We start from the raw sequence: 25313 nt of genomic DNA, 5'->3' as shown, positions 1-25313 counted from the left end.
ATTTATTTTTAGTTGGTGTTGTTTAGTGTTGGTTACTATTGGTTGATGCTGTTGTTTGCTGGCTTGTTGGATCTGTGCTCATGACTGTGTTGGCACATTAATTTTTTGTTGGTGTGGCTCTACTATTTCCATCCACTTGGCTGTTCTTCGTGAATATCTTTCGTCTCTTCCTGGGAATCCAATGGTTACGCTGGAAGAAGGACTAACAGTTATAACCGAGTTGTTATTTAGTGTTGGTCACTGTTGGTTGATGTTGTTGTTTGCTGGCTTGTGGGATCTGTGCTCATGACTGTGTTGGTTGATTTATTTTGGGTTGCTGTTGTTATTTACTGTTGGTTGCTGTTAGTTGATGTTGTTGTTTGCTGGCTTGCTGGATTTGTGCTCATGACTGTGTTGGTTGATTTCTTGGATGTTGGTGTTGTTGTTCAGTGTTGGTTACTGGTGGTTGCTACTGTTGTTTGCTCTATGTTGTGGTGATAAACAGTTCCTCTCCCTGTGATGACCTGTGTTGGCTTGTTGGTTCTGCTTTGCTGAGTGTGCTGATTGTTGGTTATTGTTTGGTGATGTTGGCTAGTTATGGTGAATGTTGGTTACTGTGGGTTATTGTTGTTGGCATGTTGGATATGTCTTCTTGATTAGGGGAATGTGATTGATGAATGATGAGGCTACTCTGTCATATGGTTTGCAAGGGCTACATTTTCAGTCCCTAGGTGTGTTTAAAATGAGCAGTCCCAATTGGTTTTATTTTGATACACTCAAGTTGTGAGTCCCCCATCTATGTTTTCATAATACCTAAGTGTTGTTTTGTAATCCAAATAATGACAGGACTCCATTGAATGTCACTTCACACTAGAGATTTGCTCACACAATTTCTTGTTTGAGATTGTTGTTGAGGTACCTTTGGTATGAAGTGTTGTATTCAACAACGTGATAAACTCTCCTGAAGGATTACTTGGCCAGACATCAAAAGTCATTTTCATTTTCATTCCATATGAATGTGGGTACAAAAGAAATTACATCTAACTGCCTTACATGGTTGCATCATCATAATCAACAAAATACACCTAACCACCTATTCATGCACAAACAATTATTTTAAAAAAACATTACAGAAATAGCTAAGTGGTTATGTGTGGCAGTCCACGTTGTTCATCTTCATTGGGAGTGGTTTGCTGAGTCCCCTAGTCTGCATTACCTCCATGTCTTTTGCTGCACCTTGAGTCCCTTGACTAGCTGGCCTAAACATGGTGTTTAGGTACTCCACAGCATCCACCACAACTTCCTTCCTCACTTGTACTTGATCTGGTAGAATGCCCAAATTTCAAGTTTCTTTTTGTTCATGTGTGGTATTTTGTACTTGTTCCCTCCTTGTGCCTTGAGAATTTTGATCATGCATCTTTGCAAAGTCACCCAAATGTACTTGTTTACTTGGGGCTTGAATGTGCTATAACACTCAATCACTTTCTCCACTAGCTCATCTAGGTCCTTAGGGAAAGATTGATATTACAAGGAATGCATTGACCTAAATAAGCCTAAATCCAACACATTTAAATCAGGTGATTGTGCTGGTTGGAAGACAAGTTGAATATTGAACCCATTTGCTGTGATTGCTGCAATGAATTCTTCATCCTTGGGAACTTGGTGAGGCCTTGCATTGTCCCATTGAATGATGACATTTTTTGGCAGACTTTCTGGCCATTTAGACTGAATTGCTGGTATGACCTTTGTGAGCAACATCTCCCTAATAACATCTCTGTTCACATTCTAGAGTGCCTTGGTTACCAATGTGCCTGCTGCTCTATTTTTGCTTGATTTCTTTGCTAACTCTTTCACTGTGAATGGGAATATGCCATACTTCCCATCATGGAGTAGTCCCCCATCTGTGTCATACAATGGCTTCCCAATTAAGGCCATAAACATAGCCTTTAGCTTGAATCTTTTTTACTGTTGTGCCATATATGGGTCTTCTTCACCTGGAAGGAGATAAAATCTTCTCTTGTCAGGATTGAGATAGAACCATTTCTCATCTATATGTATGACATGGTTCATGTCAACAAAAGGGGGGTCCTCATCTGCTGTGACTGGATTTATATGTGACAGCACCCATTTCAGTCTAGCAACCTTGTAGTCTAATGTGAGAGCAGGCTTGTTACTGCATGTATGTGTTATGAGCTTTCCTTTTTTCTTCAAATTGTGAAGAGTTACATGAGAAATCTTCAGGACAGCTGCATAACTTCTCTTAGTCTGCCTAAGATATAGAGGGACTGATTGTAGGAATTCATCTGAAAATTCCCTTGGCTTTGGACCTGTTCTGCCATACTTCTTAGTCCTGACATCAATCTTATTCCCCTGTGCCATCTGTTTTTTAATGTCAGTAAAAACTCTACTGATTGTTGACTTGTGAACTCTGAATTGGATGGATAACTGTTTCATGTGTCCCTTAGGTAACATGCCATCTTGCATTGTAACCAGCATTGCATCAACAATCTCCCTTTTCTTTTGCAAAGTCAGCTGTTTTCTACTGGCAGCTTGAGTCCCATGGTCTGCCCCATGTTGCATGTTCTGGTTTGCATTAGTTTCTTCTATGCGTTGTTGCCCATTATCTGCCTCTTGTTCTTCTTCTTGCATATTTTCATTTTCTGATTCATATTGCTCGAAATCTTCATCTTGCATTTCTTCATGTTCATCATAATACAGTTCTGCCAGTGCTTCCTCTGATAAAAGTTGGTCAACATCTAAAAACACTCCTTCATCAAAATGTGCCATGTTTTCTGTTTTGTATGTGTTTGTTCAGATGTAAGAAGATGAAGAGGGCTGGCTGGTGATTTTTTTTGGGAGAAAGAGCTGCCCTGTGTGCATATGAAGTCAATGGAGGTTGATTGCTAATGCAGATTGAAGATGTGCAACACTAATTTTAGTTTAGGGTAATTTTTTGTGAAGAAATCAGATTAGGAAGTTCTCAAACTTATGGTTAAACAATGTCATTTTTTGGAAAGACAATTGGTTTGTAAGAATTGAATGCTACCTGCTTCGGAGGCTGGTTTTATAGGCCTCATAAATGGTGTATGTCTGTAAATGCCTCTTAAAAGGGGACTGATTTCAGGTGTTATTTTGGCTTAAAATTCAAAACTTTTACAATTCAAAATTTGGTGAAATTTCAGCGAAAAAATGAGAGGGAAAGTAGCTGCCCTCAACTTGCTGATTTCCCACGTAAAATTAATTGTGGGGGGTCCTACTTTCTCTCTCCTTCATTACTTTAATTAGTTTCCAACACTTTCTCTAATCTTTGCCCTTTAACTTTTGCATTGGCAACCGCAAACTTCATTTTTGTTGCAGATAATATTTAACGGAGGGAGTATATAATTAGGCGCTAAGCTATGGGTCGAACAGCTAGAGTACTATATTTCTTGTTGCCTGGATTGGAGCCACTAGACGAGATGTCGAACCCAATGAAAGGGGCTTTGTAGAAGAGTTTGATGCCTCAGATTGCGCCCAATTGGGGCAGATTTCAGGGATGGAACATTCTATAAAAACGACCTTTGTCTTCTGAATTCATTATATTATTTAAGAAAAAGATTGAGCTGTAACATGGAGTAATAGTAACCGTAAAACACATATACCTTCGGCCTTCCATGCCCTACAAAGATCTGATCGGGGTACGTAGCTGGAAGGTAGCTGTGTTACCCTTGGAGAACAATCTTCAATGAAAACCAATAAGCTTCTAGGGCAGCCATAAAAGTAAAAACTTGATATAACTTAGTTGAGACCTACAATTGAGTGTCAAATTTCCCCTAATATCTATTGCTCCAAAATTTATGGCTACGACAATTACTTTTTTGGCTATTTGCTCAGGATTTTTTTTTCCAAAGTAAGCTTTATTACAAAACTATTTTGTAAAGTAGACTTGTGGCCAAACTATTTACCAAACTAAGTTTCTAGGGTAAAACGCTGTCTCGGACAGCGTTTTATACCCTGGTTTTTTAAAATAAAAATTCAATGTGTAAAACGTTGTCTCAGAAAGCGTTTTACATGTTGACTTTTTTTTTTTTTTTTTTAATTTTGTAATTTTTTATTTTAAAATAAAAAAATAAAAAAAAAATTTACACTAAAAACGCTGACTGAGCCAGCGTTTTTAGTGTAAATAATTTTTTTTTTTTAATTTTGTTTATTTTTAAATTCTTAAAAACATCCCAATTTTAACTGATACTTATTCCCTAGCTTAGAGTTTGTGTTGGCAACTTGTTAAACAGCCTCAACAAAGATGGGGGAATTGGACCAGAAAAGAGATTATATGAGATGTTCACAATATTTAAACTACGCATATCACCTAGAACTTCCAAGGACCCTGTCAAATTATTGTGAGATACAGTTATCCTCTGTAGACTGGTTAATCTCTACAAATCAGGGGATTGTTACTAAGATTCAAGGAAGAGAGGATCAAATTCTTTGATGCAGCGATTGAGGACGGAATTGATCCATTCAGTAAATTTCCACCAAGATGAAGTTCTCAGAGCATTTGAAGTTCAAACAAAAATGGTGGAACTCCTCCTGTCTGACGATTTTCCCCCAAATCTAAGGATGATAAAGTTGTCATGCTTCGAAGGCTTGCTGGAATTGATCCGTTTAAAAAATTGAAAGGCAGGTCCAACTTTAGCAATTTACGCCAATTGCTAAGCTCATGTGGCAAAAGGCCTTTCAATTTGTTATGAGATATAAAAACAGCTTGAATTTCTGTCAAATTACCGAGCTCCGGAGGCAGAGAGCCAGAAAATAAGAATTAGTCAGTGTTTTTAGTGTATTTTTTTTAATTTTAAAATCAAAAATCACAAAATTTAAAAAAAAAAAAAAAGTTAACATGAAAACGTTGTCTTAGACAGCGTTTTACACATTAATTTTTATTTTTAAAAACCAGGGTAAAAACGCTGTCCGAGACAGCGTTTTACCCTAGAAGCTTAGTTTGGTAAATAGTTTGACCACGAGTCTACTTTACAAAATAGTTTTGTAATAAAGCTTACTTTGGAAAAACATCCATTTGCTCATGTCGAGTGGGTATTAAGAGCATAAACAAAAATAAACTACAAGGGTTGCCAACTAAGCTTTTCGAGCGATAGCCATTTTAATCTCTCAATGGTAAACTACAATCTTTATGTATTTAGGATGAGTCCCATAAATAAAAGCAAAGGATATTGTTAGAATCACAAAAAATTAAAGTCACCAATTGTATTTTTTTTTCTTTTTTTTTGGAGTTTCTACTACACGAACTAAACTCAATCTTTCATCTGTTGCACTCTCCAATCCTAATATCTATTGCTCCAAAATTTATGGCTACGACAATTATTTTCCCAACAAGGAGCATCTACATAGTTGATTTTTTTGGCTATTTGCTCATTTCAAGTGGGTATTAAGAGTATAAACAAAAATAAACTACAAGGGTTGCCAACTAAGCTTTTCGAGCGACAACCATTTTAATCCCTCAATGGTAAACTACAATCTTTATGTATTTAGGATGAGTCCCATAAATAAAAGCAAAGGATATTGTTAGGATCACAAAAAATTAAAGTCACCAATTGTACTTTTTTTTTTTCTTTTTTTTTTGGAGTTTCTACTACACGAACTAAACTCAACCTTTCGTCTGTTGCACTCTCCAATCTCCCATCACTATTTTATAAGTGTTGTGCAAGGGATCAGCCCAAGCCTAGTATCTGTTTCACTTATGCAAGAAGGCCCAAGAATACTAACAATTGATGACAGAGAAGTTGTTAAGAAATCAGTTTTGGGGAGAGGGTAAAGTAGTAATTCATGAATAAGTTAGTTACTGAGTTTGTTATTTTGATTCCTTTTGCTAGCTGCTTCTAGAGTTTGTTAGCTTGCTTCATTTTGGGTATTAATAGAAGTTTGGGGTCAAGGGGAAGGCATGAAGAAAGGAATATCGTTAAGCGTTTGCTTAGTGGGAGAGCTCCTTTCCTCTCGAAAGAAAGGTGTATTGAGTGATTGCTTTGACCAATTCAATACGAACTATCCTCAACCTTACTCAAATTGGTACCATTACAGATTTCCTTGCCTGAGTTCATGCAAGTCCTAGCATGTTGTTGTTTGCTTCAATTACAAAGCAACTTTGCTTTGTAGAGTGAACGTGATGTATGAAGCTAATTATGACATTTCATTGCATTACAACTTTGATCTTTAGTATTGGTGAACTTGTCATCTCTCTGACCTTGTGTCACAGAAAATGAAACGTTTAAATTAAATGATAGGTTAAATAAGAAAAAAATAAAGTAAATGTAGGGAAATTTTGTGAACAACTACCTATTTAAGTCTCTGTTTTGAAAACAACTACCTTTTAAAAAAAAAAAATTAAAACAACTACCACAAACTTGTAAAAAGTTAGAGTAGCACTACCACTTTTAATATTCCGGCAAGAATCTCCGGTGAGTGGGGCCCACATTCGTCCTTTCCCTCCAATTTTTGACATATTTTATAGTTTTATATGCCCAAATTCCAGCAAGAACATCAAATCAAGTAATTTCATAGTTTTATATGTTAATTTGGGTTCGTAATTGGGAAATTGGGGAAATTAGGGTTTCGCAATTTTTTGCTTTTTGGGTATATAGAACGGATTTATTCACATTAGGGTTTATTAATTGGTTGTTATCGATGAATTTGCAAGGTATTTGCGAATTAAATCATGTCCAATTCATAATATACGTAAATTTTAAAATTAGGGTTCAAGTCCAAGTCAAAAATTGGGGAAAAGGACGAATGTGCGCCCCACTCACCGGAGATTCTTGCCGGAATTTTAAATGTGGTAGGTGCTACTCTAACTTTTTACAAGTTTGTGCTAGTTGTTTTAAATTTTTTTTTTTAAAAGGTAGTTGTTTTCAAAACAGAGACTTAAATAGGTAGTTGTTCACAAAATTTCCTAAATGTAGTCCATATTGTTGTAACTATTATGCTTAGAGCCTTAGAGCAAGAGCAAGCCGAGGTTGAAACAATTCCATCAACATGAGTCGAATTTGGTAGCCGTTATCGCATTACATAAACACAGAGTCACCTTTGAAAGTTGTTAACCCAACAAAGGAACGTCCGACAATGGCGAAAATGGTAAGCAAAACAACATTCTGTGTATCATCATTGAATTGGAAACCCAGAAAAAGCATTCTGATATCCTCAAAGGGAAAGGGCGCTGCTCCTCTCCTCTTTCCCGCATCCTTTCTCTCTCCTCACAAATCCCAGCGTCGACCCATTTCGTTACAATCCAAAGCATTCGGCAAATCAACCTCCACACCCAAAACAGACAATGACAAAACCCAGAAACAACAAATTGAACAAGATGAAGAAATTGAAGTTGAAGAAGATCTTCCATGGATACAAGAAAAAGCTTTGGATTTGGTCGAATTCACTGGTTCTGTTTCTCAAGCTATCCCTGGTCCACGAGTGGCCCGGACCTCTTTCCCTTGGTTTCTTGCTGTTCCTTTAGCTCTTTTGGGGATTACTTTTGTTACTAGCTTTCTCAAGGCTCTTAACAAATTCACTTCCCCAAGAGAAAAACGCCGTAAATTGGTATATCATTTTAATCATACTTGAATTCATTTTATCTAGGTTTTACTTTCAATTTTTATCTGGGTTTCGATTGATTGATTGCTTTCCTTTGTTTTCAATGTTTTGTGTTTTCAATTGGGTATGCTTTCATCTTTGAGAGGACCCTTGTCTCTCATTATGATTATGTATGTTAACTTTAAGTAGTTTAGCTTTGATGGAGTGATATGGGGTTGAACAAGCCCTAATGTTGTACAAGCTGGAGACTCAAAGGGTTTGACATTTGTTTAGGTTGTTTTTTTTTTTTTAATACGAGTACTCATAGTCAACTGGCATCAATTACACTTTAAGCTCGTCTCATGTTCTGTATTAGAGAACCCCGAAAAGCATTAGGACTGAAAGTTATAAACCCATTTTGATGAAGTTCAGTCTTGGTGGTGTGCTGAATAGGGTCCTTGCTGCCTCACCAATGCAATACAAGTAATTTAGTTGTTTGTGTTTCCCATAGCTTTGTGCCATATAGGGTCGCGAGGTTTATGGGAAGGATGCTTGCTATTTCTTAATGAGACTCAAGTGGTATGATTATGGAAGTTAAAATGTGATGGAAACTATGATTGATATGGTGCCCATCTTTCTCTATATGTGCTGGCTTTTGGCTTATTCGGATATTTTGCAAAGAGTGATTGTTGGATTCAAACTGCAGGTAAGGAAAAATGCCACACTGAATAAGTCAATTGATGAACTCTTTGAGAAAGGCGGAGATGCAGTTCAGTATTCTGCTTTGGAGGATATCGTGAAAAAGGTGAGATGCATGCTTCTAAGTAATTGTTCAGCAGGGAAAAGAGAAAGAAACAGACACTTGCCTTGTTCAAATTTTTTAGATGTTACACATTTGAACATGTGGAATTGCTAATGTATTGAAGCTAACTACAGATTATGCTTTAGAACATTTTGCTTAAAATGATTACTGCTTATAATGGCAATGACATATGTGCCCAAAAGATTAACCGATTACAAGCTTCTGGGTGTTAAATATTACTGTTGGAGATTTTCCTTCTTTTATTCAATGTAATTTGATATGCTTATATTATTTGTTCTTCAATTAGAGGCTTATCATCTAAGATAGTCTTGTAATATTATTTACAGTATTATCTTTTATTATAAGCCTGTTATTGTTATATCAATCAGGCCCGTCTCAATTACGGCAGCCCTGTGCTGCGTCAAAAAAATTGGGCCCTCAGTTTATGAAATATTTTTATCAAAGTTATGCTTTTGGGAAGCTTTGGTTGCAAGATATGCCCTATGCTATATAGAATTCCACCCAAACCCCCCCCCCCCCACAACACACAAACACACAAATAAGTGTCGTTTGAAATCTGAAATCCCGTAGAAGTGGTCTGTGATTTTGCTGGTGCTATCCATCGACAGGTTGTTATAGGAAATGCAGTAGTATCCACTTAAAAGGGGGTGGATTTTAGATGCTTGAACATATCTACTCCCATTCTTTGTAATGCTAAACCACCATTAAAAAAAAAAATAAAAAATCATTAATTCCTGGTTTAGAAGACAGGGTGGGGATGGGGGAAGGTTACACCATGCAATTATAGTCACACGTGTCACTAGTGTTGTTTGCTTCTTGTCTCTTTGGAGTTTGCTTCTCCAACAACTAGTCTTCTACTTTATTTGTGGTACCTTACTTTGTCTGGGATATTCATTCCTTGTGGATGCATTGAGAGGGATCTATTACTTGCATTGTCAACGTTGAAGGCAAGGTGGAAAGAAAAAAAATTATTGTGGATGGAGGATATTTTATATATGATATGCTGCATTGTGGTAGTGATTAGCTTAATAGATTTTTTGGGAACGCTCTTTTTTTTTTTTTTTTCTATGTATAATAGTTGAAGTTACAGATGTTGCTGTCAACCTCTCAAACATGATTTTCAGAAACTCTAATGTGCTTTTGCTGTTTTGCATGCTCAAGTTTTTCATGCTATGTGCTAAAAGATATAAAATTTGATATTTTTCAGACAGGTTTTAGCATGGAGGATGTTCTGCGGAAGTACCTTCGTTATGCATTCAATGATAAACCATTCAATGGAGATACAGTTGCAGACCTGATTCAACTAAGGAAAGCCTCAATGTTGAGTGACTCCCAAGTTGCTGAAATTCTAAATGATGTATCAAGACGTATTGTGAAGGACAAAGGTATTTCCTATTTAAAAAAGTAAATACCTGGGTTTTATTTAAGTTTCCCTCATCTCCTTGTAATTTTTAGATTGTTGTCAGATTGACTTGATTTGTGTGGATTTACAATTTCTAATTTGATGTTTTATATTCATAAATCGGTCTCCTACTTAATCATTAACTTTCAAGCTGCCAGTTGCTCTATATTGTTGTGGATGTAAGTCTTGGCTTCTTCTTGGTTACTTGGTATACTTATATGGAATTTCTGAGTACATGATTATGTCCATTTGTGTTCTTGTCTTAAGAGTATAAAACACAACAACATATGTATCATGATGGTTGATGGCATTTTTTTTATTGTGAGGAATGGATGTCCTACGTATCTCTTGGTTGTTCTATGTATATGTTTGTGTGATACTTGCCACGGTTTGTGGGTTGTGAGTTGTGACCCTCATAGAAGGTAGAGTCGCTACCAATGAATATGAGAGATGTAAAACCATTCAAGTGTATGTGACCACTGAATCCTCACGTATGTGGAAATGTGATTAGATATTATTAACATCTCATGGTTAACTGAGAGACTTTAGTTGGGGTTGAGGAGTGAGGACAATGAGCATAAACAAACATCTTGATTAACTGAGAGACTTTAGTTGGGGTTTTTGGCAGGGCATTGTAAGTTGTATGTGAGAGAGGATATTCAATTACTCAGTCCAAAAAATGCACTTGTTGGGACACATATATGGAATTAGTGTGGTTAACTGGTAATCGGACAGGAACTAAATGGTGTAAAACATGGACATAAAGTTGTATTTAATCTACCTTCGCATCTTGTCATATTGTGGTTAGATATTGGAGTGTGGTTCTATGATTTTTCCACTAATTGTGAGAAGGGGTTGTCTATGTGAAATTGTGGTGCCTTTTTTATTGTAAAAAATTACCCTGTATGTGTATTTCTGTCTTAAATGAAACTTCCAGATGTACACCTAAAGCATTATGCATGTATGTTGTCCCTTTTGTGTCACTTGGAAGTTGGAACATTGGTCCTTTATGGTCAATGCATCCAAAAAACTGCCTCTCTATGCATCTTTCAAACTGATTATCCATATATCTCTGACATTATTTCCATTTCTTTAGGTCCTGTTGTCATGGATGCTTCAGGTTATACTGAAAGGGGTTTCAAGAGAAAGCTTGCTGTGCAGGCTCTTTTCGGAAAGGTTTTCTATTTATCTGAGGTAAACTTCTCTGCGTTGAATCTATAAGCTTATTGTTCCATCATTTTTCAGATTTTATGTTCTGGTTCAGCTTTGTGTGGATGTTTGCGAAATCCCCCATCCACCCCCAAGAAAAGGAAAAGGTTGTTAGAAAAATCTGTTATCGAGGACACATTTTCAATTATATAGATTGGTTGCTCTATCCCGCTAGTGGGTTTCCCGCTGCTAGTCCCAAGCCTGGATAAAGGAGGGTTACGGTAGGCCAGTGACAGCCAATGTATAATTTTGTCACATCGCTTGACATGAGCCACAATGATTGAGAGTAGTACTAGGATGGGCGACCTCCTGGGAAGTCCTTATGTTGGTTCATGTAGCCGACCCTACTTATGGGATTAAGGCGTTCAAGCAGAAGAAGCAGAAGAAGAAGAAGAAGAAGAACTCTATCCCCTGTAACTGTTCTGATTCTGAAGATATTTTCTGAGTGCTTTAGATACTGTAGCTATGAAGAGCATGGCTGAAATTGCAGGTCGTTGAATCTCTGGAACTGTTATAGATTCAAACCAGCCAGAATACCAGATACTTGAAAAATGCCCAATGGTAATGGGGAAGGATTAGGCTTTCTGATATACGATGAGTGTTCAATGGACAGTTTGACTTAGAACTTCACTCATTCTTGTAAACAGTGATAACTTGTATGATTTTTAGGATTCAGCCAAAAAATCCATTTCTTCTCAAATCAGATTTCCGAAGCACTTGGTTTAAGGGAATGGAAAAGAAGAATAAGCCTTGAATCCAATGCCTATAAATCTAGGGCACATAGTTTTGTCAAAATGGTTTCCAAGGTTTTGTTCTTCTCAGCCTATTTAAATAAGTTATTTTCTTCTCAGCCTATTTAAATAAGTTCTAGGTGTTCAACATAAAAAGGTAATAATAAATAAAAAAAAAGGTAAGCAAAATTAAACTGAGGCAAATAGAGCCTAAGAAACAATCCTAATTTAATTAACCTTTTATTTTGTTAAAAGATTATTATGTAATTGTCATATTTTCTTTGAATAACTTGCGCTTTATGCTCCACTTTGTTCTTAGCAGTTTCCATATGCACACACTCTTCCTCTCTTAGAAGTATATCCGATGTTAATTTATTTGCTTCTTCAAATATGTTTCATTAATCCCTCTGTCCTTAGTTTGGATCCTCGTGTTTTCAATTGTTTGTCAACTTGATAGATTTATTTTATAATTTTTTTTTATTGATACCCCCATATAGGGGTAACAAGGTTGAAGATATACAATTGTTCAGGAAGTAAAATGTAGTATATGCTTGTTGCTCCCAATCATTGTAGTAATTACTATTTAGAAGCGGGATTATAGGTGTTGCAAATGGTTTACTTGGGGTCTCACTGCCTAATTCGCATATTCTGCTTACGCCTGGAGAGATTTCCACATGAACCCCTGTTAATGATCATGCTATTGACTGGATCTGGGAGGTCTTGAGTAACTAACTCACTGCTTGTTAGAGCCCATGTACCTATATAGTGAAAATTTGCTTAAGATCAGACCTGTAAACTGTTAAGTAGCTCCAATTTGCGTAAGAGTTGTAGCTTTGAGAATTTGTAATTACTTGACTGCTTGTTAGAGCCCCGTATAGCGAGTACCATTGAAAGTAACAATATGGTCAAATGAGAAAACCTACTGGTTTGCTGACCTTTTCAATGTCCTTGATTTTGCCTCAGCAAATCAGTACTATTCTAGTCATGATAGGACTAGCAGGCTATATGGAAGTTGATTTATTCCTGCTTAAATGCCCACCCTTGCACTCTCACGTACTTATGCCTTGATTGTGATGCAGCTTTCGGAGTTCTGTGCTAGGGACAACTCATTAATTGTGAAGGAAATTTTTGGAGTTACAGAGTAAGTCTTGTGCTCTAATTTTATCATTATTTCTATCTGTTCTTATTCATTCCATTTTCTTATTTTTTGGCTGCTGAATTTTGCAGTGAAGATGCAGACAAGCTCCGGATAGACACCCTCTCACACTCTGGAGACTTAGATGCCCTTGAAAAGATGATTGAAGATGGATCTGATTCAGAAGATAATGATGAAAGCTCAGAATAAGCTGATATAATCGAGGTGCCATATTCCTATGTTATAAGAGCTTTTGTGTTCCTTAATTTGATGGTCTTTTAACTGATTATCAAACTCCTTAAGATAAGCTTTCTGTATAAGCTGAGCAGTTCCTTGAAAGTTTTGTGGGATTTTGAAAGAGCTTTTCTTTGAATAATATTCCCTCCAAGCTAAGGCTCCAATTTATGCAGTTTTTATTTAGTGTGTGGTATCAGGAGAAGTCCTGGACTTGTTGCTTTGAATTGCAATACCTTTGAGCTGATATTATGACGTGCCTGATGTGGCTCGACTTTTCAGGGAAAATGTAGCTGGCTTGCAGTCACAGATTTGATGGGATTTTTGTTTCCAAGAGCAGGTAACCTTAGAGCATCTGGTGGTTGTCCACTCGTACTCAGGTTGCCCTATTTGGTTATGCATAAAGTTTCTGGGAATTATTGATTATAATCATGAAGGGGATGTAATAACTTAGGTCATTTGTTTGAAACAGTCTTGACTTTCTCTGGCAGGAAAATCAGGCAAATTTGGAATACTGACCTAATCCTTAGAAGGGAGCTGAAATCAAATTATAATCAATTTGCAGGCTAGCTGCTTTAGTTCTAATGATTTTGATTTTTTATTTTTCTTATAACGAGGTGACTCTGATTTACGGTCAGTATGTATTTCATCAATTTCTTATGTAAATTTCCCCACACTAACGTGAGCTTATTATACGAAGTATTAGTTTAGATATTATTACCCTCCACCCTGAAGGAGTTGTTTTTTTATGCCCGAGAAACCATGTATTGCTCTGATCTATAGCGCCAATCCATTAAATTTCCATTCAATTGTCGTGCGATTTAACTCTAAACACTATAAAAGCATCCAAATGATTATGATATTACTTGATATCTTAAGAAAAACACAAACATAGTGTAATAAAGCACAAGATGGACAACTATGCAAATGTAAATTTAAACGCAACTTAAAGACCCAAAATATAACTATAAAGGCAGCATAAACACGCCTATAAATCCTATTCTCTTCGTCCCACAATATAGTTCTTGTTTTCCTATTTTGGTGACCCAAAATGTTGTTTCTATTTCTATTTTTGGATAGTATGTAAAAATCATTATACCTTTTTTTTTTTTTTTTTTTAACTTTATTCATTTAACTTCCTAATTTACTCTTAAATTATCCACTTGCTTTTTCCACTTTCTCTCTCTAACTTTTGTCTATAATTGTACTTTTCACTTTTTCTTCCCTTAAATTATCCACTTGCCTTATATTTTTGTCTAACTTTTTTCCATTTTTAATGTACTTATTCCACTTTTCCTCATATTTCTCAAATACTGTGAAAAAAACACAATAAGAACTATATTATGGGACGGAGGGAGTATATGAACGCCCAAAATTCTACTATGACCTTTTTTTCTAAACCCATAATCTCCATTTTCAATCTTTTAAACCCTAATCTCCATTGTTGAGTTTTGAAGGGGTTTCCATTGGTTTCACTAATGGAAAGCCCCAATCTTTGTTTTTGGTTTGGTTTTTTTAGGTTTCTAATCACGATTCCTCTTTTTAGAGAGGAACTTTTTTTTTTTATCCCCTAGAAAGAAAGAGTTTTCGATATACTTCGAAAGACAAGGTTTGTCCCCTCTTCAATCTTTTTCGAGGTAGACTCTTCTTATTTTAAATTATGGGATCGTAGATTAAATGGAATGCTGTAAAATTGATTCTTTGGTAAAAAATTATGCACGGTCACAGAAGTTTAATTTTTCGAATGCAATCAAATGAAATACATCATAACTACAAAGAATCATGAGATTGTTTCTCCAACAAATTTTCCAACGCTATAAATTGGAGGTGTTCCACAAACACCTTAACATAGCAATTTACTCTAACAGGCAAATGGAGAAGATTTTAGGGCATACAAACTAAGGTTCTTTCGGTATTTTTATTTCAATTTTGAGTTCAAATTTGACTTTTAAGAGCGAATATAGCCCCATAAACCTTAATTGAACATTTATCTAGCTTGAAAGTAGAGGCACACAAAGCGAGACATTTCATACCACATAAGCGAGACATTTTTGGTAAGTTCTATGCTAAATTTAATCCTTAAGGGAAGACCTCCCCTACCCAAGTGATCAATTTTCTCGCATGCAAATCAAAATACGCAACCTAAGGTGTTTCTTGGCACACAAAACGAGAAATTATTGGTATTTTTTCTCGCCAAATTTGACTTTAAATTGAACTCTTATTCTCTTAAGGATCAAAATGACCCCTAATAGATAAGCCTATCAATTTTTCTCGACAAGCAATTAGAAACAATTTTCAAGCATGCAAAACAAAGCATTTTAGGCCACGTTCACTTCACCTTATTTTTGCTGAACTAAATTTTTTTACTAAAGTGAAATTAATTTTGCTGAATTTAAATTATTTTTACTGAATTGAAATTAATTTTACTAAGTTGAAATTATTTTTGCTGAATTGAAATTATTTTTACTGATTTTCTGTTATATTTATACTTTAAAGTTACTGAATTTTACTGAACTAAACTTATTCCCCATGCTTCCATCTTTATTTCTCCATTTCTTTTTTGTCTTTTTTTATAATAATCCTCCATTTTAGTGTCTCTCATCTTAGCCTTATGAATTCAGGTCAGTTTTTTCTAGATGTGATCATTGGGCGTGCCGGGCTAGGTTCGGGCCGAGCGAAGCCAAAAAAATCAACCCATTTCCTCATGCCGAAAATTATGTGCCCAAACCCACCCCAACTAGCCAGGCTGTGCGGGCTTTTCGGGCCATTTTTGGACCGGACAAAAAAAATCTACTAGAATTGCATAAAATCGCATCCCAAGTCCGCCCAAAATTTTAAAAATCGGGTCGGGCCCAAAACTGGGTCGGGCCAGCAGGCCGGACTCACTTTGATCAACTCTAGGTTTTTCCCCTTTTCTTGATGTTGTTTTCATCTCATTGATTAGTCTTTTGATTATTTTTTTTACTGTTTCTTTTGTAATTTTCCTTGTTTCAGCTGATATTTTGTTCGCCTAGTAGTTGATGTTTGTTTCATACTTGATATTATTTTTGCTAGTGATCATGTAAATTATGCAATTATCTTTGTTGTTGTTTCTAGGCATTGTATATAATTTCATTTTAGTTGTTCTTGCTATCAAGATTGATTTCATTGAAAATGGATGGGATGTTAATTGCTGCGTGTATAGTGTATACTATGTGGGCTGAAATGAGGGTATCTTTTCATTTTGTAAAAATAAAACGAATGGCTTCCTTGAATTGATTTTTGGATTGAGTAATATTGGATTGTTTGCAATTTGTTAATAAATCGTTCTTTACGTGTGTGTTCGTTAGGACATCGCTTAATTATGGACTGGATATTGCATTATATGGGAGGTATAGACGACATTGAACCACCTTTGAAACGTACTAAGGAATTGAATAGTTTCTTGTGACATCAACCCCACATCTATTGCTTTGAGGAATACAATGACTAGGATTTTTTTCATTGATGAAGATGCATATATGGTAGGATCTAGAGGGGTTATAAGAAGAGTGAATTCGTTAAAATCATCACCAATGCCTTGTATTCTCTCGGTTATGGTAAGACTGTAGCTCTTTTAGAAGAAGAATCCCAAATAAAGTTACATCCATCTAGTGTAACTTCATTTATGCAGCTTGTGTTGGAAGGGAAATGGGATGACAGTATTACCATTTTGCGTGAGATTGGTGTCTCTCCTGAGACCAAGAAATGTGCAACATTCGTTATTTTGGAGCAAAAATTTCTGGAACACCTACAAAGTGGAAATACTAAAGATGCGCTGTTGACGCTTAAGAATGAGATTTCACCTGGCCTCTTTGTATAAACATGAACAGGGTTCATCAGCTTGTTGCTTGCCTTGTCTCTCATTCACAAATCATAACTCCCAGTACTGAAACTATTTGTGTCAGTTCGCAGCAAGAAATTCTGGAGAATTTGCAGAAGTTGCTTCATGCTGAAGTGATTGTACCTGAAAGAAGATAAGAACAACTTGTGGAGTAGGCTCTTGATAGGCAACAAGAATCTTGTGTGTTCCACGACATACTTGATAGTGAATTATCCTTGTATATCTTGACCATCAATGTGAGAGACACCAGATTCCTTCTGAAAATATACAAGTCAGAATCGTATATACTAGATTGTTTTGTTTTTGAGTTGTCATACAAGGTTATTATGGTAAAGTTAGTTGTGATATCAACTATTAGGAACTATATATAGAATTGACATGACCATAAAGTTGATAAATTATTTGTTTTAAATCATGTATATGAAGTATATTGCATATTATGTAACTTTACATTAAATCTCATTGTAACTTCCCATAACATCATGATATATGGTGAAAGTATAAATTTTTTCTAACCAAAATAAATTTCCAAGCAATGAATTTCTGAACTTATCTATACTATTAGAAGGAATCAGCCCCCAATTCCTGTGTTAGAATAACATTTCTTGTGGTTGCAATTAAGTTAATACTTTGATGTTTAACAAATTGGTCTAAGCTATGGATTATCATACAAAACTAGATTAATACATGGAACTATATATACAAAATGACTTGACCACGAAATTAGTGATGTTGAAATCTATGCCTTGAGCATTGTGGAAAATATATCCTTATTTTGTCTATTTTGGTATGATGGCTCATAGTTCAGTTACATTGTTAAACCTTCTTGTATAACACATTATACAGATCGAAGATGGACCAACTATAAGATGGGTGAATGGGAAATTCTTAAACTACTCTATTTTTCTTTTCTTTTCTTTACTTAGCTAGCTAACTCATAATAATTGATCTGCTCATTCAAGTAGGATTTAGGAGTTAATCTAAGCCATATTTGACATTCAACATTGCATTATCCTATAGGGAGTGATTGTAGAGAGATTTTGCCGTCAAAAGTAAAAAGACTTTGCCTTTTCAGAATGTTTATCTCAGGCATGTTTTTTGCTATTATTGTTACACCCCAATTTGCTAGTGGAAGATGTTTTAGTTAGAAATATCTCAAAGCCTTAAGCCCAAAAATTGGGCTCGACTACACGAACGACCAAAAATTTATTTCCTGTACTTTGTTAGACTTTCTGTTTATGTGAAGAATTTGTATTATGTTGGAGTGAGACTTTGCATTAATGCTTTTTTAACTCGCCATATAATGCTTGTCACATGTGTTGTTTGATATGATGAATTGAGTTGATAATTTTGTTTCTAATTTTTTCTGATGGATCGGGTACTTCAAGCACACGGCGGTGAAGTTTGGTATGTGTAGCTTTCACACAATGGGAAGTACCTAGCATCAGTAGCTACAGATCGGATGGTATATATTTAGGAGGCACATATTTTTCATTTTATTCTTTTGGTTTACATGTAACTTATGAAGTTGTGCATTTTGTAAAACTACTTTCTTAAAAGGTAGGCCAATTAATGTTCTACCAGTTTTGTATGTAATAATCAATTGTTTATTCCTTTATGAAGCATTGTTATATGCCAAGGATTGCTAAAGTTTTGTACTTTAGGTCTATCTCCCTTGTGGTTTCAAAGGGATATAATCATGTTGGTTGAAGGAATCTAGAGCCAAAAGCCCCTGTTGAGTGAGTACCATCTAGAATATTTGAGGAAATTAAAAATTTAAAATGAGTGTCATCTAGAAAAGTGAGGAAATTAAGAAGTTTAGTTTTAATCTATAAGGTTTGAATAGCTTGGTTCCATAGTCAGTCACTCACATATTTGACCATTCAGAAACTACATATGTGGCTTTTTTCGGGAGGGGGTGAAAAGTGAGTAAAATAGTGTTTGTTAAACAAAGAGAACAACGTTTTACTTTTTTTTTTTTTTTTTTTTTGTGAGAACAACGAACGTAATTTATTTATTATTTATTTTTCTTTTTTGTTGTTTCTAAAGTTCTGTGGCACAATACTTTGTCCGTAGGCTTTTAAGAATGGCCAGGTGTGTCTAAAGCATTTGCTAGCTGGTCATAATGAACATGTCTGTATTGTTTCTTAGCTTGAAGTCCTGATGACATCCAACTTCTCACATGTGGACTGGAGGAAGTTGTTAGACATTGGGATGTCCAGTTTGGTAAATGTCTTCATGTTTATTAAAACCTTAGCACTACTTTGGTTTCATTTGGTTGGTTCCCTGATGGAAAAGGAGTATTATGTGGTGCCACTGATAAAAGTATCTGCATATGGTATCTAGATGGAAGAGGAGAGAAATGTTGGAGAGGTCAGAGGACAGTAAAGACATCGAAAATGGCTGTAACCAATGATGGAAAGAGTCTATTAAGCCTTTGCCAAGATAATGCTATAGTAGTGTTTCTTGACAGACAAGCGAAGTTTGAGAGATTGATTGAAGAAGACCAAGCTATATAATATCATTCTCTTTATTGAAGGACAATAAGCTCTTGCTTGTAAACCTTGCTAACGAAGAGATAAATCTATAGAGCTTAGAGGGTGATTTCAAAGTTATCTATAAGTACAAAGGACAAAAACGCTCCCGTTTTGTCATTCGTTCTTGCTTTGGGGGCATTAAGCAAGGCTTTATTGCCAGTGGTAGTGAGCATTCACAGGTAATAATTGTATGTGAACATATTATTTCCCCCTCATCTGATTGGCTTCTTTTTCTCTCTGTTTATGTTTTGTCGATAGGTAGCCTTAGATAGGTTGTCCCTAGAAAATCTAGTGGATCACCTTACAACACCCTATCCCCCAAAAAATGGGCTAAAAATGTTCCAGATGTGGTGTATACTCAGAGTCTCACAGAGATCTAATTCTTCTTATGCATATTTGATTAGTTCCGCTGGAGTATTATCCTTATTCCATAGGTACTGAATCACTAGTTAATTGTTGGTGAAAACAGTAAATTCCACTCTATTATCCTTTTGTGCCTACTAGAGGCTATGAAGAAGAATGTCATAACTCTCATCTTGAGGCGCTTGATGGTGTATTACTGTTATTCCATTGACTTCCAACCTTTGAAATTTGAAAGTAGACTTGAGTCACATGATAACATTTTGGCATGATTTTGTGCTAGAATTTTGGTTATAGGGGTTGCAATACATGTCTGATACTAGTTTCAGTTACTTTTTGCTTCTCATCTCTAATTCTAAAATACGAAAATGTCTAAGCATTATTTGGGGTGTTATTCTTCAAAATTACTATGTGGCAACTCTTCAAAATTACTGTGGCAAGAGAAATATAGGAATGCTATTCAGTTGCTTGCTGGGAATCTGACAAAAAGGGATTTGAGATTTCTGTAAAGATGGCAAAGAAAATTTTTGTTACCCATTACTATGCTTGTATTGTTTGGCTTAGAGATCAGAATACCAATATATATAGGGGACTATATGAGAAAAGCCAATTAACTATAGTATACTCTATTACTGGGTACCCCGTACCATTTGTCTGAGTTTGGCTTTACACCATTACCCATGACTGTTGCATAGCTTGCATCCTAGCTCATGCCATAGTGTTAGAATCCACCTCTTTCTCTATGTATCCCTTTCCTTTTTCCTTGTATTTTCCTTATGTAGTGTCTTCTAAGTCTTTCTTTTTGCTTTCTAGGCTCTAGGGGAAATTATTGTGTTACTGTAGTTTCAGCGTTCACTAGTATTTCTCCATGTAATCAATATAAAGCTCTTTATGGGGCGAATGGTTGCCTTTGCTTTAAGACTTGTGTGTTGATTTAAGCCTTTATAGATATTGTGCTTGCCTTGTTTTAAAGCCTCCCCACCAAACCAAGAGAACCTCAAAAGACGCCCTCCTTATCGTCGGTCCCGCTTGTGCCCGCTTCGAAATATCGGCCGTCACAAGCCCCGACTCAGCACTCGTTGTTGACGAGTGCTTCGTTGAGATACCTTTGGTCCGTGCTGTTGTGTGCCACGAACCCCCTTCGCTCTAGGCTCGTGTCCTTGTCGTCAATAGACAAGTGCGCGCCGCACGATCCAGTGTCAAAACTCTTGGACCGTGACAGTTGGTATCAGAGCCAAGTTGCTCGAGATATGTCGAACGAAGAGATGCCAGGATATACGTTGGAAGAAAGACTTGCTTGGCTTGAAGGCAAGTCAGAACAGTGGGCTATGCTGGAAGAAAGGATGCCCAAGCTCGAAGATATTGTAATAAAGCAAGCCGAGCATATGGAAAGGCTCGCGTCGACGGTGGATGGGTTGACGGAGCAGCTTAACTTTGTGCAAGGCTTGGCTGATGAGGCACAAGACAAATGTGCCACCTTGATGCGTGCCCAAAGAGGGCTCGGGGATAGTGGAGGTACTAAAATAAAACCTCCTAAACCTCGGACCTTTAATGGCACGAGAGACTCGAAGGAGGTTGGCAACTTCATCTTCGACATGGAGCAATACTTCGTATATGTCGGTTGGAAGATGAACTGAAGGTTGATACTGCCACGATGTATTTAGTGGACGATGCTAAGCTTTGGTGGCGCACCAAGTACGCCGATATTCAAGCTAAGAGAACGTCGGTAGACACCTGGGAGGATCTAAAGAAAGAGCTGATGGCTCAATTTTACCCTAAGAATACTGAGTTTGTCGCTCGCACCAAGCTTGCAACACTACAACATAAAACCTCTATTCGGGAGTATGTGAAGGAATATTCGGCGTGCATGTTAGAGATTCATGACATGTCAGAGAAGGATCGCTTATTCAACTTTGTGCGGGGTCTGAAAGATTGGGCTCAAAGGGAGATATGGCGCTAGAAAATTGATACCTTATCGGGTGCTATAGCTGCAGCTGAAAGGTTGATGGATTACTCGTCAGACAAAGCACCCATCCAGAAGAAGGGAAATAGTGGGTCAACATCAAGCACCCCAAGGAGCACCAGTGGTAATTCTCAGGTTAGCTCGAACAGTGTGGGGAATAGGTTCAGGAATGGGGGAGAAGACTCACGGAAGAATGTCTTCACTGCGTCTACAAATAAAGGTGGGTCCTCGGGCTCATCATCATCATGGAACAAACCCCTCACCTGTATACTTTGTCGAGGACCACACAAATGGTTTGAGTGCCAGCATAAGTCAGAAATAGACAACCTCCAGAAGAAACTCTCCTCAATGTCCTCTGACCCTCATAAAGGAGATGACAAAGAGGAGGACGTGGGAAGAGAAGAAGAACCCTCTAAGTTGGGGGCAGTGTATTGCATGTACGCTATGGGAAAAGAAACGTCGGAAGATAAGGGTCGGGCTACCAGCCTGATGTACGTAGATGTTTGGATAAACGGGAAGAAGGCTCGGGCGATGGTTGATACAGGGTCCACTCATAATTTCATCACGAAGCGCGAGGCAAACAGGTTAGGGCTGAGAGCCGTGCATAGTGGTGGTCGCATGAAGGCTGTGAACTCTGAAGCACAACCGACTTGCGGCGTGGCAAAGAATGTGAGCACCAGGATTGGGGAATGGAGTGGGAGCCTGGACTTCACAGTGGCAACAATGGATGATTTTGAGCTGGTCCTTGGGATGGATTTCCTACACACCAGCAAGGCTGTCCCGATACCCCACCTAGGGTCCTTACTTGTGACAAGCCACCAACCGTGCCTCCTACGGACACACGCCCAAGCTGAAAAGGGAAAAGAATTGAAAGGCCCCCTTCTCTCGGCGATGCAACTCAAGAAGGGGATGAGGAGGAACGAGCCCACGTTCCTCGCCACTCTCTCGATGAAGGACGAGGAGGTCGAAGGCGATATCCCGGAAGTTATAAGAGAGTTTCTCGGGGAATATGCAGACATACTTCCTAAGGAGCTCCCAAAATCTCTTCCTCCTCGAAGGGCCATAGATCACAGCATTGAATTGGTGGCAGGTGCTAGACCACCTGCACGAAGCCCCTACCGGATGGCCCCTCCGGAACTTGCTGAGTTACGTAAACAGTTGGACGGTTTGTTAGAAGCTGGGTTCATCCGTCCTTCCAGAGCTCCCTATGGAGCACCAGTCCTTTTCCAGAAGAAGCAAGATGGGAGTTTGAGACTGTGTATCGACTATAGAGCCTTAAACAAGCTGACAGTGAGGAATCACTATCCGATACCGTTGGTAGCAGACTTGTTCGATCAGCTAGGAGATGCTGTGTACTTCACGAAGCTTGATCTAAGGTCCGGCTACCATCAAGTCCGAATTGCTCAGGGGGACGAACCAAAGACAGCTTGCGTCACCAGATACGACGCGTTCGAGTGGTTGGTCATGCCGTTTGGGCTAACAAATGCGCCCGCAACATTTTGTACCTTGATGAATCAAGTCTTCCATGACTACCTTGACAAGTTTGTGGTTGTTTACTTAGACGACATCGTAATCTTCAGCAACACCCTAGAAGATCACTTAGAACACCTGAGGAAGGTGTTTGAGAAGTTAAGACAACATCACCTGTTCGTGAAGCGGGAAAAATGTGCTTTTGCGAAGGAAGAAGTAAGCTTCCTTGGACATTTTGTGGGAGGAGGCCGCATAACGATGGATCCTAAGAAAATCCAAGCTATTAGTGATTGGCAAGCTCCGAAGAACGTCTCTGAATTAAGGTCATTTTTGGGGTTGGCTAACTACTATCGCCGCTTTATTCAGGGATATTCAGAGATAGCAAGTCCCCTCACGGACTTGTTGAAGAAAGACAACAAATGGAATTGGTTGGAAAAAACAACAAGGGGCTTTCCTTAAGCTCAAAGAAGCAGTAATGAAGGAACCGGTTTTAGCCCTCCCTAACGTTAACATGCCGTTTGAAGTTGAGACGGATGCATCCGACTATGCATTGGGCGGTGTCTTACCCCAAGAGGGCCACCCAGTTGCTTATGAGAGCCGGAAGTTGAGTGGAGCCGAGAGAAGGTATGCTGCCCAAGAAAAAGAGCTGTTAGCCATTGTTCACTGTTTGAAGGGGTGGAGACACTACTTGCTGGGAGAAAAGTTTATTGTTCGCACCAACAACACTGCGGCCAGCTACTTCCTCACCCAACCAAAGTTAACGGGGAAGCAAGCTCATTGGCAGGAGGTCCTAGCGGATTTTGATGTGGAGTTCACGTACAAGACTGGAGCCAGTAACAAAGTAGCTGATGCCTTGAGCCGTCGTGCCGATCTGGCCCCCCTACAAAGACTGTCTCCCATGTCTGCCAGCAATGTCACCACCTTAGTCAAAGAGCAAGTCAAACAACACCTCTCAGAAGACCCCATGACAAACACTATTAAAGGGCTGATAGAAGAAGGAAAGACAAGACGCTTCTGGATAGAAGACGGGCTCATTTTCACAAGGGGTAACAAGTTATTCATACCAAAAGCGGGAGGCCTGCGGAAGATGCTCTTGATGGAATGTCATGATACCCTATGGGCCGGGCACCCAGGGTGGCAGAGGACTTTAAGCTTACTATCCTTTGGGGTATTATTGGCCAGGAATGAAAGAAGATGTCATGAGTTACACCCAGACCTGCTTGGTTTGTCAACAAGACAAGGTAGACCGTCATAAACCTGGAGGCCTCCTAGATCCTCTTCCCGTGCCGACACGTCCGTGGGAAAGCATATCAATGGATTTCATCAGTGGTCTCCCCAAAGTGGACCAGTACTCCGTAGTGATGGTGGTGATTGACCGATTATCCAAATATGCAACCTTTATCCCCATGCAGAAGACTTGTGGTGCGGAGGAGACGGCGGCATTGTTCTTTAAACATGTGGTGAAGTATTGGGGGTTGCCCCAGAGCATAGTCAGCGACCGAGATACAAGATTCACGAGCATATTCTGGACAGAGTTGTTCAAGCTGCTGGGGTCAGACTTAAACATGTCTTCAAGCCACCACCTTCAATCTGATGGCCAAACAGAGAGATTCAACGGTCTCTTAGAGGAATACTTGAGACACTTCGTTAGCGCCAACCAGAAGGATTGGGTGAAGCTCCTTGATGTCGCCCAACTTTGCTTCAATTCCCAAAAGAGTACCGCATCCAACAGAAGTCCGTTTGAATTGGTGATGGGCCAACAACCTCTCCTGCCCCACACCATAGCAACATCCGAAGATGGGAGGAGCCGCGAAGCACGAGAGTTTAAGCGAGAATGGCAACAAAACATGGAAGTTGCTCGCGCATACTTGGAGCGGGCATCGAAGAGAATGAAGAAGTGGGCCGACCAGAATAGAAGACCGGTAGAGTTTGATGTAAGGGATATGGTGATGGTGAAGGTCCTCCCAGAAAAGCTCAAGTTCCTTAGAGGAAGAGATCGCAGGCTGATCAGAAAATATGAAGGCCCCATCCGCATCACTAAACGGATTGGGAAG

General features: G+C 38.1%; 2 protein-coding genes and 1 pseudogene across 5 annotated transcripts; 2 read left to right on the top strand and 1 right to left on the bottom strand.

Moving 5' to 3' along the window:
• Nucleotides 1–1941: 1941 nt before the first annotated feature.
• On the bottom strand, nt 1942–2766 carry LOC110716346. The gene has a single exon (XM_021894965.1). The coding sequence runs from the start codon at nt 2764–2766 to the stop codon at nt 1942–1944; it is 825 nt and encodes a 274-aa protein (XP_021750657.1).
• Nucleotides 2767–6980: 4214 nt separating this feature from the next.
• On the top strand, nt 6981–13869 carry LOC110716268. Of its 4 annotated transcripts, none has more exons than XR_002510450.1 (8): nt 6981–7560; nt 8240–8338; nt 9564–9741; nt 10855–10952; nt 12778–12839; nt 12926–13058; nt 13350–13407; nt 13559–13869. XR_002510450.1 is itself a non-coding variant. In XM_021894879.1 (7 exons), the coding sequence occupies exons 1-6, from the start codon at nt 7090–7092 to the stop codon at nt 13041–13043; spliced, it is 1026 nt and encodes a 341-aa protein (XP_021750571.1). In that variant the 5' UTR covers nt 6981–7089; the 3' UTR covers nt 13044–13058; nt 13350–13869. The 4 variants fall into 4 exon arrangements, 1 of the variants encoding a protein (XP_021750571.1); XR_002510449.1 differs by having other exon boundaries at nt 13350–13447; XR_002510448.1 differs by having other exon boundaries at nt 13350–13447; nt 13540–13869.
• A 1689-nt stretch (nt 13870–15558) lies between these two features.
• On the top strand, nt 15559–19738 carry LOC110716344 (annotated as a pseudogene).
• Nucleotides 19739–25313: the final 5575 nt, after the last annotated feature.

This window comes from Chenopodium quinoa, unplaced genomic scaffold, assembly GCF_001683475.1.
Source record: "Chenopodium quinoa cultivar QQ74 unplaced genomic scaffold, ASM168347v1, whole genome shotgun sequence".
In the NCBI taxonomy this organism is placed as follows: Eukaryota; Viridiplantae; Streptophyta; class Magnoliopsida; order Caryophyllales; family Amaranthaceae; genus Chenopodium; species Chenopodium quinoa.
Note: the sequence above shows the minus strand (reverse complement) of the source record. Positions and strands in the feature narration are given on the sequence as shown.